At 51.9% G+C, this 15,636-nt stretch overlaps 1 protein-coding gene across 1 annotated transcript in view; it reads left to right on the top strand.

The window, feature by feature from the left end:
- Nucleotides 1–1,059: 1,059 nt before the first annotated feature.
- tp53bp1 (tumor protein p53 binding protein, 1) overlaps nucleotides 1,060–15,636 on the top strand; it is a 21,893-nt gene continuing 7,316 nt past the window's right edge. The window contains exons 1-23 of the mRNA XM_056608014.1: nucleotides 1,060–1,449; nucleotides 1,804–1,943; nucleotides 2,031–2,098; nucleotides 2,208–2,339; nucleotides 2,620–2,674; nucleotides 2,755–2,918; nucleotides 3,355–3,475; nucleotides 3,561–3,655; nucleotides 3,751–3,938; nucleotides 4,121–5,312; nucleotides 5,550–5,666; nucleotides 6,020–6,199; nucleotides 6,737–6,803; nucleotides 7,359–7,463; nucleotides 8,341–8,632; nucleotides 8,855–8,914; nucleotides 9,286–9,438; nucleotides 10,586–10,773; nucleotides 11,399–11,569; nucleotides 12,355–12,770; nucleotides 13,285–13,476; nucleotides 14,302–14,484; nucleotides 15,301–15,489. Coding sequence (XP_056463989.1) covers nucleotides 1,270–1,449; nucleotides 1,804–1,943; nucleotides 2,031–2,098; nucleotides 2,208–2,339; nucleotides 2,620–2,674; nucleotides 2,755–2,918; nucleotides 3,355–3,475; nucleotides 3,561–3,655; nucleotides 3,751–3,938; nucleotides 4,121–5,312; nucleotides 5,550–5,666; nucleotides 6,020–6,199; nucleotides 6,737–6,803; nucleotides 7,359–7,463; nucleotides 8,341–8,632; nucleotides 8,855–8,914; nucleotides 9,286–9,438; nucleotides 10,586–10,773; nucleotides 11,399–11,569; nucleotides 12,355–12,770; nucleotides 13,285–13,476; nucleotides 14,302–14,484; nucleotides 15,301–15,489 — 4,648 coding nt within the window. The 5' untranslated portion in view covers nucleotides 1,060–1,269. The remainder of the gene's footprint in view (nucleotides 1,450–1,803; nucleotides 1,944–2,030; nucleotides 2,099–2,207; nucleotides 2,340–2,619; nucleotides 2,675–2,754; nucleotides 2,919–3,354; nucleotides 3,476–3,560; nucleotides 3,656–3,750; nucleotides 3,939–4,120; nucleotides 5,313–5,549; nucleotides 5,667–6,019; nucleotides 6,200–6,736; nucleotides 6,804–7,358; nucleotides 7,464–8,340; nucleotides 8,633–8,854; nucleotides 8,915–9,285; nucleotides 9,439–10,585; nucleotides 10,774–11,398; nucleotides 11,570–12,354; nucleotides 12,771–13,284; nucleotides 13,477–14,301; nucleotides 14,485–15,300; nucleotides 15,490–15,636) is intronic.

Raw genomic sequence — 15,636 nt, 5'->3', positions numbered from 1 at the left:
CCAGCGTTATCAACCCATCGAAACAAGGGATGAATTAAGATGGGTGTGGAGAAGGGTTCGACTATGTATGGTTGTTTTGTGTATAGCCATAATAGGAGACAGCTTAACCCGTTGGTTAATTTAAAGGACTTTCTGTTTTGCGAGGTGGACATGAGGAAGGTCTTTACAAGTTCCAACAAGTAGGCCTAGGCCCCGAAGAAATGAGCCCGCAGTATTGGGTCGTTAAAATGTGTATATACAATGCAACTGCTGTACAATCTGTTGTGCATTTGTCGGATTATTAAGATTAGCCTTTATATAGCATGCAAAAGTCAAATGAAGCATTTTGCATTATGTAATAGGCCTCACTAATTATAGACCTTACTTTTGTAATAAACTACGATATGGAAGAATCCTAGAGGATATAGAGGCCTTGGCCTGGTATGCATATTTGAATGAGTGACAAACTATTCTACACAGTGTGTCAAGCATAGGCTACACTGTGTACTAACTTTAATGTGTGTCCTAAATAACCAATGTTGTCAATATGAGGCCTATGCTGTGCCTCCGCAGATTCTGAATACAGAGACCTTTTTTCAATAACATACTTAACATTAAACACCCAAGTGATGGGGGATTGTACAGTGCTTCTGACGTCACCTTCACCGCTTGACCAATCAGATCTCTCTACTCGTTTTGCCGCGCCGGGTACGAAAGGGGCGTGTGCGTGTGCGTATGTTTGCGTGTCTACGTGTGTGTGTGTGTGTGTGCGTGCGTGTGTGTGTGTGTGTGTGTGTGTGTGTGTGTGTGTGTGTGTGTGTGTGTGTGTGTGTGTGTGTGTGTGTGTGTGTGTGTGTGTGTGTGTGTGTGTGTGTGTGTGTGTGTGTGTGTGTGTGCATTGGGTACTTCTGCAGGAGTACTTAGCTCGCTCACCGCAAGGTAGTAGAATATTGTCCCAATTATTTTAGCATTTATTATATTATTATTATACGTTGGTATGCGCATGCGTGAATAGGTAGGAAGTGCTATTTGAACATGCTGCCATCAGGCGTCCTCTTTGTTTTTATCTGACGCCTCCTTGCAAGGCGGAGCTTGCATACCGAGGGGCATCTGTGTAAGTGGAGCTAGGTTGCTAGGTTTAGCACAAAATACATCGCATTCCTGGATCCAGAAGCTGTTTATACTGCAATGAACGGCCTCCTACTTTATTACACACTGTTAAACGCGCTGATCTTCGGCTGGCCGCATCTCGCATGATCACCCGAGCTTTGTTTTGTGTGATCAGTGCTCATGGATCCTGGCGGAAGAGAACTGGAATCAAGTTTACCTCTGCACGAGAACCCGTGCCTGATCGTGGAAGACTCCCAGCCGGACGGTGTTGCCCTAGAGGACGACCCAGAAAGCAGCTACCGTGCTCTGCTGTCCCGCAGACTGTCCCACCTGCAGCCCGCTGCCCACAGTCCTGTTCTGGTAAGTCTCCACACACTGCACTGGTGTTCACCATTGACTAAAAACATGCACGAATATCATTGATTGCCCACAGAAAGAAACCCACAGAAATTGAACCATAGTATGGCAATTTGGCATATTGTTATAACGTATAACAACCTGCCAGATGTCTTATAATATTATCCATACTGTCATGAATATAGTATACCATAATCCTACCTGTTCTAGCTCAGATTGCCTTTTGTAATCCTTTTTCATAATCTTGTCCCTACACAATGATAACCTTTCAAATAAATATATTAAGTGAAGACAAGTTTTCCTTTACTGGTCCATGAGCTCAGCGGTATATTAATGTATTGATTACTACACTTCCAGGAACTGATCGCTTCACCGGCAGGAAGCAGATGCTCTCAGACAACCGACAGCCAATCAGAGGTAGCCCCGAGCAATTGTGGTCCAGCCCTCGAAGAGGAGAGTCAAGTCATTAACATCTGCCCTCTTCCAAACAAGGCAAAGTATGTGTCACACACGGGGGTTTGGCATTAGCTCATGACTGCATCAACCGCTACATTAGAGGGTTCTTCTGCCTCGTTGTCTCGTAGGTGTCCGTCAGTGGACGTCAACATGGACTCTGGGGCTGATTCCACCACACACTGCCCTCAGCCCGAAGGTGACCGCTAACTCATGCTCATTGAGGGGAAGAATTAACAATGTGGTTCTTCCAATGATGACAAAATGGTTGCCTGGATATTGAAAACATATTTTTGTGTTTGTTTCAGAGGGGCAGTCTCAGTTTGCTGGTCTGGAGCTCTCTGAGAGCCAGGGCCCGGGAGCTGGGGGGAGAGACAGTCAGCAGCAGGACAAGGAGGCGGTCCTTTCTCAGACAGAGCAGGAGAGGCACAGCCAGCAAGGTGGCCCGGCTCTCTATGCACGGTTTCATACTAAACGTGCCGCACTAATCGCAGCGTATATGAATGTAAACAGACATGTTTTGATTACATTGGGTGAAATGGGATTGAGTGTAGTATATTTGCCATGCACATGAGTCATGACATTCCTGCTGATACTCGGCGTTCAGTGGCCCTCTTGTATCTCTCTCTTTCGCTCTCTATTTATATCTCTCTATCTCTCTGTGTCTGTACTCAGTAAGTACAGTTAACTCGTATCAACAACTTTTGTTTTGCCACCTAGGGGACCAAAAGATAAGCACGGGGGGTTCGGCAGATCAAGACCTCAAATCAGCACGGTACAGGTCGACAATTCACACGTTTTTTTTCTTCTTGAAAGTGACGCCCGTCTAAAGCAGGGCCTCGGTTCCTCCCGCAGGTCGGAGGTGAGCTCCAGCAGCTCATCGGAGCCCTGTGGACAGACGGACCGAGCGCTGAGAGCCCAGGCTCTGCTCCACTCCCAGGGCCGCTCGGTTACTGGTTCCCATGGCGACGATGAGATCCTGTCGTCGCAAGAGGACATGTTTGATGCTGAGAAGACGGGTGAGTCCATGGGCCCCAGAGCACCGTGACATGGGCCCTGAAGCCTAGAGCTATAAGGGTTGGCGGCGTTTGTGTTCTAGTGCGGACCGACGTGCGAATGTGTGATTATATTACAGAAGTTTATATTACAGAAGTAGACATAGTAGACACCCTTAGTGTATCGACAGCGATAGATTGTTTCTCTTCTTCTGACGAATGTACTTAGTGTAAGTCGCTTTGGATACAAGTGTCCGCTAAATGCCGTAATCGTTAATGTAAATCGTAGAGTGAGGTAGAAGCTCTACACGGTTTTCCATATTTAACCGCTAACATCATCCAAGCAAGTCATTCTCCGTGCGGCGAGGCAAAGACGTTCCCTTCGTCCATTTATCCCTTTTGCACGCTTTGATGTGAACGGAGTAAACAAACTCAAATGTGGTTTCTTGTTGTGTCACAGGGATCGCGGTGGACAGCACCGTGGCGGACAACCAGACGCATCCCACCCTGACGCCCGCCCACACTCTGGGGCTGTTGCATTTCTCTGGCCAGGGCACCCTGGTGCAGGAGACCTTGTCCCAGTAAGCCACACGCCTCTTGTGTCCCGTAGATGTGCTGCAGCATGCAAAGGAATCGTCTTAATAGTTGATCTGTTGTGACGCCCAGGAACTCCACGGACTGCGTCGCGCCCACGCCGGAGCACTTCAGCCAAGCTCCTCTCATCGTCCCCAACTCCCCGACCAACCCAGAGTGCAACATGGGTAACGGCAAAGCTTGCGTGGATGAGCGTTGAGTTTGAACGAATAACAATTGTGGGATTATGGAAAGGCACTTAACGGGTCTTGGATTTCACCAGATGCAGACGAGCCAATGGATACGTCTCAGCCTCCAGAGGACCAATCGATGGAGAGGGAGGGCGGGCCCTCGCAGATAGCAGCCTTCTCCAAGCCACTGCCCAAAGCCTCCACGCCTCTGTCCCAGAATTCCCCCAGTTTTGTTTTGGATAGGACCCTGTCGATGCCGTCCCAGCCGGAATTCTCTCACGTAGGTTTCTATTACCGCTATATTCGTAAAAATGGCCCTGAGCTTTTTTTGCCCTTTTTAATCTCTCTTCACACATCGTAATCTAGTCTAATTGGACAGGTTAGAATGGAACTATTTGACATCTTGTGTGTGTGTGTGTGTGTGTGTGTGTGTGTGTGTGTGTGTGTGTGTGTTTCATACAGGATGTGTTCGCCCCTACGCCCAGTCCGGAGGGCGGGGGCTGCTCCGGCGTCGCGGCGTCTCAGGAACCTCAAGGCGCCGCCAAGGCCGCCCCTCCGTCCCCCTCTCTGCCCCGCGACAAGCCCCCCCCGGCCCCGGAGCCGCCCGCCTTCACGCTGGCCCTGCAGCTCACGGTGAACACGCAGAGTGCCGTGGACCAGCCGCCGCCGCCGCCGCCGCCGCCAGAGGAGGAGGAGGAGGAGGAGGAGGACAGCCAGGCCACGCAGATCGAGGAGCCGCTCTGCGTGGACGAGTCCCAGTCCGTCCGCTGCAGTCAGAGAAGCGACCACGGCGCCGCTGCGTCCTCCCAGCGCAACGCTGCCGCCGTCGCCGCCGCCGCCGGTCCCGACGTCGCCCCCGCCGGGTCTCAAAGGCGGAGCCTCGATCGAGCGGCCGGCGAGGACGACTCCCGTCCCTCGCAGAAGTCCGACGCTCCGGCTAGGGCGGCGGTGGGGAGCGTGGATGTAGCCGAGGGCGGCGGCGGGACCAAAGAGGAGAGCGGGCCTCGCCCTCGGCCGACGGCGGACTCCGGGGCGGCCGCCGAGCGGCCCCTGAACGCCGCGCCTTGTACCGTGTCCGCCCAGCCCGCGCTGCCTCAGGCGGCCGACGGTGTGAATGTAGCGAAGGGTCCAGGGAACGCCGCAGAGCCAAAGGCAGCCGCCGCTGTGAAGACTCCTCCCCTGCCGTCGAGCCGGCAGGACGGGGCCCCCTGCAACAACCGCCAAAATAACAGAGAGACCCTCAGTGGTGGTGGAGAGGAGGAGGAGGAGGAGGAGGAGGAGGAGGAGTCGATGGAGGAAGAGGAGGTCACCATCGGGCGGGACGGCTCGGCGCTGGGCCTGGCGCTCTCCCAGAGCCAGCTGCCCTCCCCTGAGCCAATGGAGGAGGAGGAGGAGGAGGAGGAGAGTCGGGGCGGGAAAGACGAAGGTGTCACTGCTGGCCTCCAGAAGTTGAGTGAAAGACATTCCCAGGCGTCCCAGCAGTCCAAGAGCGCCGGCTCGCAGCCCGCCTGCAGCAAAGTCTCCACCAATGGCCACCGGGTGCATCCTCAGACCAACGACTCGCAGGTGACTCCTGATAGGCTGTCCCAGAAGGATAGGGCGGGGCCTGAGGCAGACGGTCCCAAAGAGAAGAGCTTGAGTGACAGCTCTGGAGGTAAGAGGTCAAAGACCAGGTTACGCCTCTCTAAAAGTATGCAGCATTGTGTAACCAATGTTTGTAGACATTGGTTACTACCGCTAATGAAACGGCAGCTAGAGACAGAGAAAAACACTTTAAATATACCATCTAAAATAATTCATGATTGTTTTTTTCTGAAGGGCTCTGAATTTTGTCTCAATGCTTCAATATTTGAATTGTACATTTTTGGTGACCAAACTCTTTTTTTTGTAGAAATTCCATTCAACTTCACCCTTCCTAAAGAGGGGGATCTGATTGGACCAGCTGTTGTAGCCACTCCCCCTCTGGTCAACCAGCTGAAGCAGACGCCTCGACACAGCACTCCCATTGGTGGGTCTTTATGATTTTTCTGATAAACATGTAGAGATTTTGTATCAAAATGTAATTCGCCCTTGATTCCAAAAAATATAGAATTTATTCTGGGCGAAGCTACTTTTGAAGTGCAAAACCTTTTACCAAATCCTCCATATTTTGACATAGCCTATTGGCCTGAAAACCGCGAGGCGGATATTACCGTTAAACGATGCACTGAACAACGTTAAGGGGGTGGTGAGGCAGACTGAGGGGAGAGACGGGCCGAGCGTCCCCCACCCGTTCAGCACCGTGCACTGAACCATCACCCCGACTAAACCGAGTCCAGCCGGATGCCGGCTCGCTGTTGACCGCTGCCCCGTGTTCTCCAGAGATCAACTCGTTTTCAGAGAAGCCCCCCGCTGTGGGCGACGTCTCCGCGGGGACCAGCGACATCGTGGCCGAGGAGAGCGGGGAGGAGGGGCCGGAGAAGGAGGGGGGCAAGCTGAGTCTGCGGATGAGGCTGGTGACCCCGGTGGAGGAGGGCAGCTCGGAGCGCTTCAGCCTGCAGAGTAAGGGGCCCGGCTGGGGCAGAGTAAGGGGCCCAGATGGGGAAGGGGGGGGGGACACGGGGTACAGAGAGCAGCCAGAGACGTGCTGTTGTTTGGATTACCCCTGCAACACAAGGGGAGACGGAGGACAATCACAGCAGGGCCGCACAATGAATTGACTATTATTCGGAATCGCTATGTTGAACGCTGCAACTAGATAATCGTTATAGGTCGCAATTTATTTAGTTAAAAAAAATACAAATAATTATGTAACATTGCTTTGACAGCAATTTCTTGATTTTTATTGTTTCTATGTACATTAGGAGCCCTAACATATCAAGTGAATCGATAATCATAAATCAACCCCAATAAATAATCTCAATAACAAGATGGATCAAAAAATAATCCCAATCGCCACTCGTGTCATGATCGTGCAGCCCTATTTTGTGTCATGCAATACCAAACGGTCGGTGCAGCCTTAAGCCTGTGCTCCTGACCGCGCAGTCACTCCTCTGTTCACTCCAAGCCTCGCACTAATGTCTCACTCCCCCTCCCCAGAGCCCTCACTATCGGAAGAGGACGCATCTGTCGTCAAGGTTACCACTGTTGCCAAGGCCGTTACCAGGTAACCTGCTGTTATTTCTATGCATAACAATTGATGTAAGAATGTGTGTTTAGGGGTGGGGGTGGAGACCGTCTCAATTCATCTGGAAATGAATGTGGCGTTCTTTTTGGCTCGCTGGTGGAGCACTCTATTTCTCCCAGAGCCGATCAGCCGTTGTCAGCGTGGGCATAAGTGCCGAGATGGAAATGTCACATCCTGCAAATGATTGGACCGCAATTTGAGAAGAGTGTGGACTCCTCAAATAGGATAGAATGGGTCGACGGGGGGGGGGGGGGGTTACTGCACTGCAAAAACATAGTCACACAAACAACAAGATTCACTGTTCTAGGCCTGTATTTTATTGTTCTTTATTAAAAACGAACAATGCCACGATTCAACCAGCAAGGGAGTACAGAATTATTATTTAAATGGAGAGCCACCTTGTTAACCCGCTGTAATTATTTAAAATCTTCCTAAAAGGCCTATGTTTGAACGTGAAAGTGATTGGCCGATGCGTCCATTAACTGCATGTAGAAAAAAGTCCATGTTTTCAATGTTGTTTTTATTGTTGTGCAGCTCGTCCGTGTTCAGTCGCGTCAGACAGGTCCACAGGCAGGTGGGGGCGACGGAGGAGGAGGCTCGCTTCACCACCACCACCACCACCACCACCCCCTCCACCAGGTCAGTAGTGCCGCTCCCCACTGCCCCAAGGTCTGTGGGGGAAGCTATGGGTCTCTGGGAACACACGCCATGTCGGTTTGTCTCTCCACACATCAGTATCTTTGTCTTGAGAATGATGACGACGCAATGCTGTCGTCGGTGGCAAAAAGTCTGATTTTATTAGACTCTGATTGATTCTTCAGTTTTTTGATGCAGAGTTTATTGTTGTCCACATTTCTCTTATGTGCAAGCGTTTTCATTTTTTGCATCAGGGTTTTATCGTAACTTGACATAAAAGCTAAAAAGAAAGATTCAAGCCATAGAATATTCCTACGGATTCACTTCATGTATAAATGGTTCTCCCTTTTGGCATATAACTTGGTTGCAAGAAGTGTGTGTGTGTGTGTGTGTGTGTGTGTGTGTGTGTGTGTGTGTGTGTGTGTGTGTGTGTGTGTGTGTGTGTGTGTGTGTGTGTGTGTGTGTGTGTGTGTGTGTGTGTGTGTGTGTGTGTGTGTGTGTGTGTGCGGGCACGTGGTTGTGTGTGTATCCATGTGCAAGAGGGAAGAGGGAGACCTACTTTTTTTTCTGGAGATAGAACGCAGGGCTATTTTAAACTAATGTTAATCCTCTTGTGAGGAGATTGCTCCGTGGGTTGACATCAAAAGTACATTTTGGCAGGAGGACCGTGGACCCTTGTCACACGAGTGATGAAGTTTAATCTGTGGGGTTTTAATTTGAATCCTGATACCTCAGGATCACATTGACTGAACATCCTGTGTAAAAGACTTCACAAACTAAGATTACTAAGTTAGATCACTAAGATTTTTAAAGTTGATTACATTTGTACCTCAATGAAGTCTTGACGTGTACCGGCTGGTCCCCCCCCCCCCCCCCCCAGGTCTGACATCCATACCTCCCCACTGAGGAGCTCCCAGTCCTCTTCACTGGGCTGCAACAGCCTCCCCAACAGCCAATCAGAGCCGTCCTCGTGCCCGAGTCAGGAAGCACTGGCCGACCCGCTGGCCAGAGCGGACACCGACCCCAAGGCGGGCGGTGTCGCAGCAGGCGTGGAGGGCCCCGGCCACACCCCGGGGCCCTCCACGCCGCACCGGCCGGGGGCCGCGCTCAGGACCGCCGGAACCCCGCAGAGCCGCTTCGACAACGCTGCCTTCCGCACTCCGTCCAGCAAGGTCAGTAGTTTCACATTCCCTTTCGCCCTCCGTCCAGTTGGTGCTTACTGCTCTATGCTTAGTCCCGCAGCACAAAGAGGACTTATGCACATTATGTATTGATTGACATTGATTTCTGTCTGTCTGTCTGTCTGTCTGTCTGTCTGTCTGTCTGTCTGTCTGTCTGTCTGTCTGTCTGTCTGTCTGTCTGTCTGCCTGTCTGTCTGTCTGTCTGGACTCAAGAGGACGATCTCTCAGCAGACCAGCTTCGACGGACCACTCCTTCGCTCCCCTACGGGCAGGGTAAACAACAACGTCTCTTAAAGGATGGGAATGTTCAGCATTCAATGATTTATAGGAAAGCTCAGTAAAAGCTTTTTTTTTTTCTTTTTTTTTATAGCTTTTTTTTTTATTATTTTTTTATGTTTTATAGAAAGGGCAGAACAGCTGGATACATACTGTATCTGTATATCATTTTGGATTGGAACATTTTGTTTTTGACCATTTTGTGTATTTCTTTAAGGCGAAATTTCAAAGTTCTGTTACAAAAAAACAAACGGAGGGACATACTGAATAAATAGATGTTTTCAACCTCAAAAATAATCGTGTGAATAGTCGTGCTTTCAATATTGACCAAAATAATCGTGATTATGATTTTTCCCATAATCGATCAGCCCTACGCGGAGTCCCCCCCCTTCCAACGGGCCGCGGCCCCCTCCCACCGCAGACACGTGCGCACCACCCAGGAAGTGAGGACCACCGTCACCCGCATCATCACAGACGTGTACTACGAGGACGGCAAGGAGGTGGATCGCAAGGTCACCGAGGTAACGACCACTTCCTGTTTCAACTGTCTTATCCATAGTATGCAGTGAAAGTTGTCTTTCTGCGACACGTATTGTGATGCGACCAAAAGAGATCAGGCATCGGTGGTTCGCTGTGCTTGCAGAGCCTGCATGACCCTCCCAAGCAACAAACTGTGTGTATCCAAGAACCCTTAAATCTGAGGAAAATATGTACCAGACTCCGATAAAAAAACGATACATATATATTTTGTTTATTTTGTTATAGCACGTCCAGCGATACGAATATCGCACAAGCGCGTATCGCGATTTCGATACGAAAACAATATATCGTACAGCCCTAGTATGCTCTAGAATGCGATACTCCCACTATGACAGAAAAGACACCATTCTGTTGTGAAAGAAGTGACAGATGGGTAACGGAAACATGTCATGGGTGTTCTGTCTGAAGCTTGGCTTCTGAAAGCTCAGCAGCTCGGTCGTTATTTTATTTCAGCCGTTTCGCATTCGTGGCTGATTGTGCGGAGGTGATTGCGTAAGGACCCCACCGCCCACCCATAGCACTGTGTTCACAGCATCGCAGAATGATTCTGACTAAAGGAGGGGTCAAAGGGGCAGCGTTCGGCTGAGTGATGTGTGCTGCTGACGGGTTCGCACCTCTCCCTCCGTCTGTAACCGTAACAACGTATCGCAGGCTTATCTGCTTCAGAGCCAGCCGACCTGGGGGCGGTGTGTGTGCACTAGAGGCAACCAGAAACGTTCACAATATTTATACTGGAGTGTGCTTGCTCGTTCAGGCGTATATCCATGAAGGACTAAGGCTGAGGGAGAAACGGTAAAAACAGTTGAATTAGTTCAATTACACCTTTCTAAAAGGTTTCATTGTGATTCGATTTAATTTAAAAAAATATGTCCAAAAGCCTTCTAGCATTATTGTATTTCGTATGTCCTGGAACTATAAAAAAAAAAAAATGGGTGGGGGCCTAACCATTAACCTAACCATTGTTATGGCTTGGCAAGTGGTTCTATGAACATCCTTACTGCACCGACAGCGATATATCGCTGTTTCTCTTTCTTCTGTCAAATGTACTTCTGCTAAATGCGCGTCTGCTAAAGGCGTCTTCAAAACGCCCAAATGTGAGTGTCACCGTGAGCGTGCGCTGTGTGCCAGGAGAACGAGGAGCCCGTGGTGGACTGCCAGGTGCTGGACAGTGACCTCTCCCCCTGCCGCACGGCCAGCTCCATGACGTCGGGGGACCTGGGCGACGTCAGCTCCCTGTCCTCTAAGCTCTCGGGGGGCACCACGGGCAGCGGCGGCACCTTCGCCATGCCCCCCAGCAGGGGTGGCCGGGCCTCCAGGTAACGCCCCCCAGAACACCCGCAGCTCCTCACACACACAACACCCGGTCCAGTGTGTCCTGTAGATGTTGACGTCTGTCGATTTTGTCTTTATCCCGAACTCTTGCATGTCGACGTCTGTCGTCCGTCTCTCTTGTCTCTGACTTTCTAACCACTTCTTCTTCTGTTAACACGAGGTGCTAATCCCTAAAGCCTCACTTTTTGGGGGTTCTGAAGGCGGGCTAGGCGTGAATCTAGGGTCACTACCAGTCAGCCGTCTGGCTTTAGCACCAGGGTTCTTGCACAGGTTGAAAAAATAAAAATGGATTCATTGATTCGGGTTCGTCTTTTTCCAAGTTTGTTTATTTTACACAAGTACCATGTTTGTTGGTATATGGCCTTTTGGCTCAACTTCCTTTTTAAACTTTTACTTGTGTACATACAACAAATGTGTGACCAGGATCACTTGTCGAGCTAGACAACCAACCTGTCCCCACGGGAATACCGACCCCAAACCTTCCCCTGAGTCTGGGACAGGATCAGCCTTTCTCCTGTGAGGACCGAGGGGGTAGCCTGTGTCAAGTAGTGCTTGCAGTGGCCCTAGAATCGACGCCTTGTCCGACATGTGTGGCTCCGTGCGTCCCAGCCCCAGAAGGGGAGGCGGGCCACGGCCCCGGGGCCAGAGGGGTCAGAGGGCGGGGTCGGCTGCACAGAGGGACCGCGGCGAAGGCCCTCCGCTGGCCCCAGCCCTGGTCCCGCTACCCTCCAGAGGAAGGGCGAGGAGAGGCCGGCCACCGTCCCGCTCCTCCCTGACCAGGTGAGTTCTCCCCCCACCCCCGAGGGCTCTTCCCTGCACACCCCTCTGCCCACCGAGCACATAGTCCCCCCCGCTTTAGAGACCAGGGAACTGTTTCTCTTTTTCCTCTTGCGTTTTTTTCCTCTCTTCTCCCTGATCCCTGTTTGTACTGATCTCAGTGTTCGGTTGACGTCGCCAATGTCTGTAGTCGGAGCTCTTTCTGCATCTAGTTTTCTCTCTCTCTCTCTCTCTCTCTCTCTCTCTCTCTCTCTCTCTCTCTCTCTCTCTCTCTCTCTCTCTCTCTCTCTCTCTCTCTCTCTCTCTCTCTCTCTCTCTCTCTCTCTCTCTCTCTCTCTCTCTCTCTCTCTCTCTCTCTCTCTCTCTCTCTCTCTCTCTCTCTCTCTCTCTCTCTCTCTCTCGTTCCATTTCCGTCTCCCCTCCCCTTAGCCTGGCTATTGCCAGACCACGCTCGATCGTAGATTGCACGTTGGTCTGGGGAGGCTGCTGTCATTTTCTTCAGCACAAGAGGCGTGATCGACGGGCCTAGTTCAAATGACTCTGTACGAAATTGGCTGCTTGCTGCCCTGTCGTCGTTGTGTTAAACCAGCCAATCGCGCGCCAGGGGGAGAAGCCAGCTTGGTGATTGGCCCCCCGCAAAAAAACGTATCGGAACTAGAAAGAAATGCATTGCTCTTCTCCAGACCCTTCTGCGGGGCGAACTCAAATCACCGGCAGAATGGGCGGGGCTACCCAGTCTCCCCTCCCCTCACTGTCTCGCCCCCGTCCGTCCGTCCGTCCGTTCCCAGGGGCGCGGCATGGAGCGCCATGCAGAGGGTGCCCGGCGCCGGCCCGCCGGGACAGCATCAGCTCTCGTCTTCGGAGGAGGAGCCGCCGCCGGCCTTCGCCCGCGTGCGCCTCCCCGTCAGCCCCCCGGACGCCGCGCCGCCCAGCCTCTCGGACTCGCTGCGGTCGTCCCCCGAGCAGGCCGGCTCGGCGGGCAGCAGCAGCAGCTTCGTGGGGCTGCGCGTGGTCGCCAAGTGGTCGTCCAACGCCTACTTCTACCCGGGCCGCATCACCAAGGACGCGGGCGAGGGCCGCTTCGGCCTGCGCTTCGACGACGGCTACGAGTGCGAGGTGTCGGGCGGCGACATCCTGCTGTGCGACCCCGTGCCCGCGGGCACGGAGGTGACGGCGCTGCTGGAGGAGGAGTACTTCAGCGTGGGTGAGGAGGAGGAGGAGGAGGGGTACTTCAGCGTGGGTGAGGAGGAGGAGGGGTACTTCAGCGTGGGTGAGGAGGAGGAGGAGGGGTATTTCAGCGTGGGTGAGGAGGAGGAGGAGGAGGAGGAGGGGTACTTCAGCGTGGGTGAGGAGGAGGAGGGGTATTTCAGCGTGGGTGAGGGGGAGGAGGTGGGGTAGGAGGAGGAGTACTACAGCGTGGAGGGGGAGGAGGAGAAGGAGGAGGTGGTGGTGTAGGAGGAGGAGTACTTCAGCGTGGGTGAGGAGGAGGAGGAGGGGTAGGAGGAGTACTACAGCGTGGGTGAGGAGGAGGAGGAGGGGTAGGAGGAGTACTACAGCGTGGGTGAGGAGGAGGAGGAGGGGTAGGAGGAGTACTACAGCGTGGGTGAGGAGGAGGGCATAGAAGAAGCTGGCATTGAATCGTAGCTCCGTGGTCATTGGTGCGTCACTAGTGGGTGACGCGGCCTTCGACTCCTGCCTAAACGCTCGTGTTTTTTCAGGCGTGGTGAAGGGCCACAAGACAGAGGGCCAGGAGCTGTACTACAGCGTGGAGCGCGAGGGCCAGAGCCAGTGGCACAGCCGCAGCTCGGTCATCCTGTCCCTGGAGCAGGGCAACCGGCTGAGGGAGCAGCACAGCCTGGGGCCCTACGAGCCCGCCAGCCCGCTGGCCAAGGCCTCCGACATCAGCCTGGGTGAGACCTCCAGTGTGTTGTGGGAGTCAGAGCGTGTTGGAAACTGTGGAACACTTGCTGATGATGCCACGCTCAACTGTGGGTCATCAAAACATTTGTGAAAAGTCTGATAATAAGGGGTTGGCTTAACTAAGGTGGTTGAGCAGGTTGGCTGGTAACCGGAAGGTTGCTAGTTCAAACCCCGGCTCCTCCTAACTGAGTGTCGAGATTTATATGAGCAAGACACTTGCTCGCATTGTTCAAGGGTAGTTCAAACATTCAAAAGCCATGAATTAACAGCGGTGTTAAACTTATAGGTGCTCTTTTTAAATGGCGCGTGATGAGCTTGGTAGTGTTGTGGTGGCCAGCCTCTGCCACTAGAGGGCGGTATGTCCAACTCAAAGGCTCATGGAAGCCAGAAAAAAATGGAAGAGAAATAGAAGCAGATATCAAATGCGTCACAGAGATATAATTTTTGATGCCACTATGTATTGGTTAATCATCCATACCTACATAATATACAGTGGTAGGCATAAGTCGAGGCACCTATGCTAAAGTTGACTAAAAAGAGGAATACAAAATAATCTTTGGAAACTGATCTTAATGCCTTGATTAAACATATGAGGAAAAATCCAACCTATAAGGACCCCAATTTTCGTTGTGAATGAATAATGTATCGTAAATAAATAGATATTCTCCATTAAAATACAGAGTGAATAAGTATAGTAATTTATATATTTTTTCCCTCTTTTTAGTAAACGTTAGCATGCAGGGTGCCTAAGCTTGTGCCTATGCCAGCAGGCTCCAGACACCTCCGGATCTGACCTTCTGCTCGTTCTCCCGCAGACAACCTGGTGGAGGGGAAGAGGAGGCGCAGGGGCGGCGCCGGGGGCCAGGGGACCCCCACGGCCATCTCCTCCGGCAACCCCCACACCCCGGGGCCCTCCGGGAAGAGGAAGCTGATGAGCTCCACGGAGGAGAGGACCCCCGCCAAGAGGGGGCGCCGCGGTGGCGGGGGGGGCAGAGCGGGTACAGAGGCCTCGTTGATTTAAACCAACCAATCGCATGCTCCTCTGGCGCTGAGCCCGCCCTCATTGGCCACGACTCTTGACGCGACCGTCAGGATCTTACTGTCGACTTTGGACAAAGCTTCCCCACTTTGTTTTTATCTATTTTTACCATATTTTACTCCCAAAGGACTTCTGATGGTGGTTGAGTTGACACAAACACCACCACTAAGGGTCCGCCTTTTATGAGGATGCATTAATCATGTATGTATGTATCAATACACATGGTTTTTTAAACGTCTTATAACGCATCTAACAGCTTGTTTTTAAACACTAATTAAAACAACCTATTTTTGCATTTTACTCAATCATAACTTGATGAAATCAGCCTTTTAACCTTTGACATGGGTACCTAGTGACATGCACTTGCTGAATGTGTTATTTTTGCGCTACTAAACATCAGCTGACTGTGAATGGTGATAATAAAGAATCCATAACGTTGAGTAGTGCATCGTGACTCGTTTGACTGGTACATGCCGTCCGTCCGTAAGTCTGTCCGTCCCGTGCTGCTGGCTCCATCCTGTACTACTGAAGATCATCCGGTAACTAGTGTTTTGTAGCTGCTACCATCGGTGATGGCCCACAAGTAGATGTGATGGTGATGTTGATGGTGTTGGGGGTGGTGGGGTGAACGTGCTTTTCTTCCTTATGCACCGGTGCTCCTTTGCTTACTCTAACTTTCTGCGCCGCTCTTCCAGTCATATCTTTTATATCATAGATCTGAATTTGATTTTCTTCATTTTAAAGTTTTTGGTTTTCCGTTCCTCTTCTTCTGCAGCTCAGCGCCCCGGCGTGTGCAACACGTCGGGCAGCGGCACGGATCTGCCGGCGGGCTCCGGGGACATGGAGGGGACTCACGGGCCCCTGCCCCAGAACGCCTCTCTCTTCCTGGGCTTCGCCTTCATGCTGACCGCCTCCTCCGAGACGGACCGCCTCACCAACAAGCTGGCAGGCAACGACGACGAAGGTGAGTGGCTAGCCGACGTCCACCCTACGCGCCACCTAGGAGATCTCCCGAGAGTGTGGGGTGAGCCTCACCCAGCCCCAGAGTCCAATCAGTCTGACTCGGGCCAGCTTATACGGGTTACAAGGGCTGTGTGAATAATCACTTTTT

This window comes from Gadus chalcogrammus, chromosome 14 (genome assembly GCF_026213295.1).
Source record: "Gadus chalcogrammus isolate NIFS_2021 chromosome 14, NIFS_Gcha_1.0, whole genome shotgun sequence".
Taxonomy (NCBI): Eukaryota; Metazoa; Chordata; class Actinopteri; order Gadiformes; family Gadidae; genus Gadus; species Gadus chalcogrammus.
This window is presented reverse-complemented; position numbering and strand designations above follow the sequence as displayed.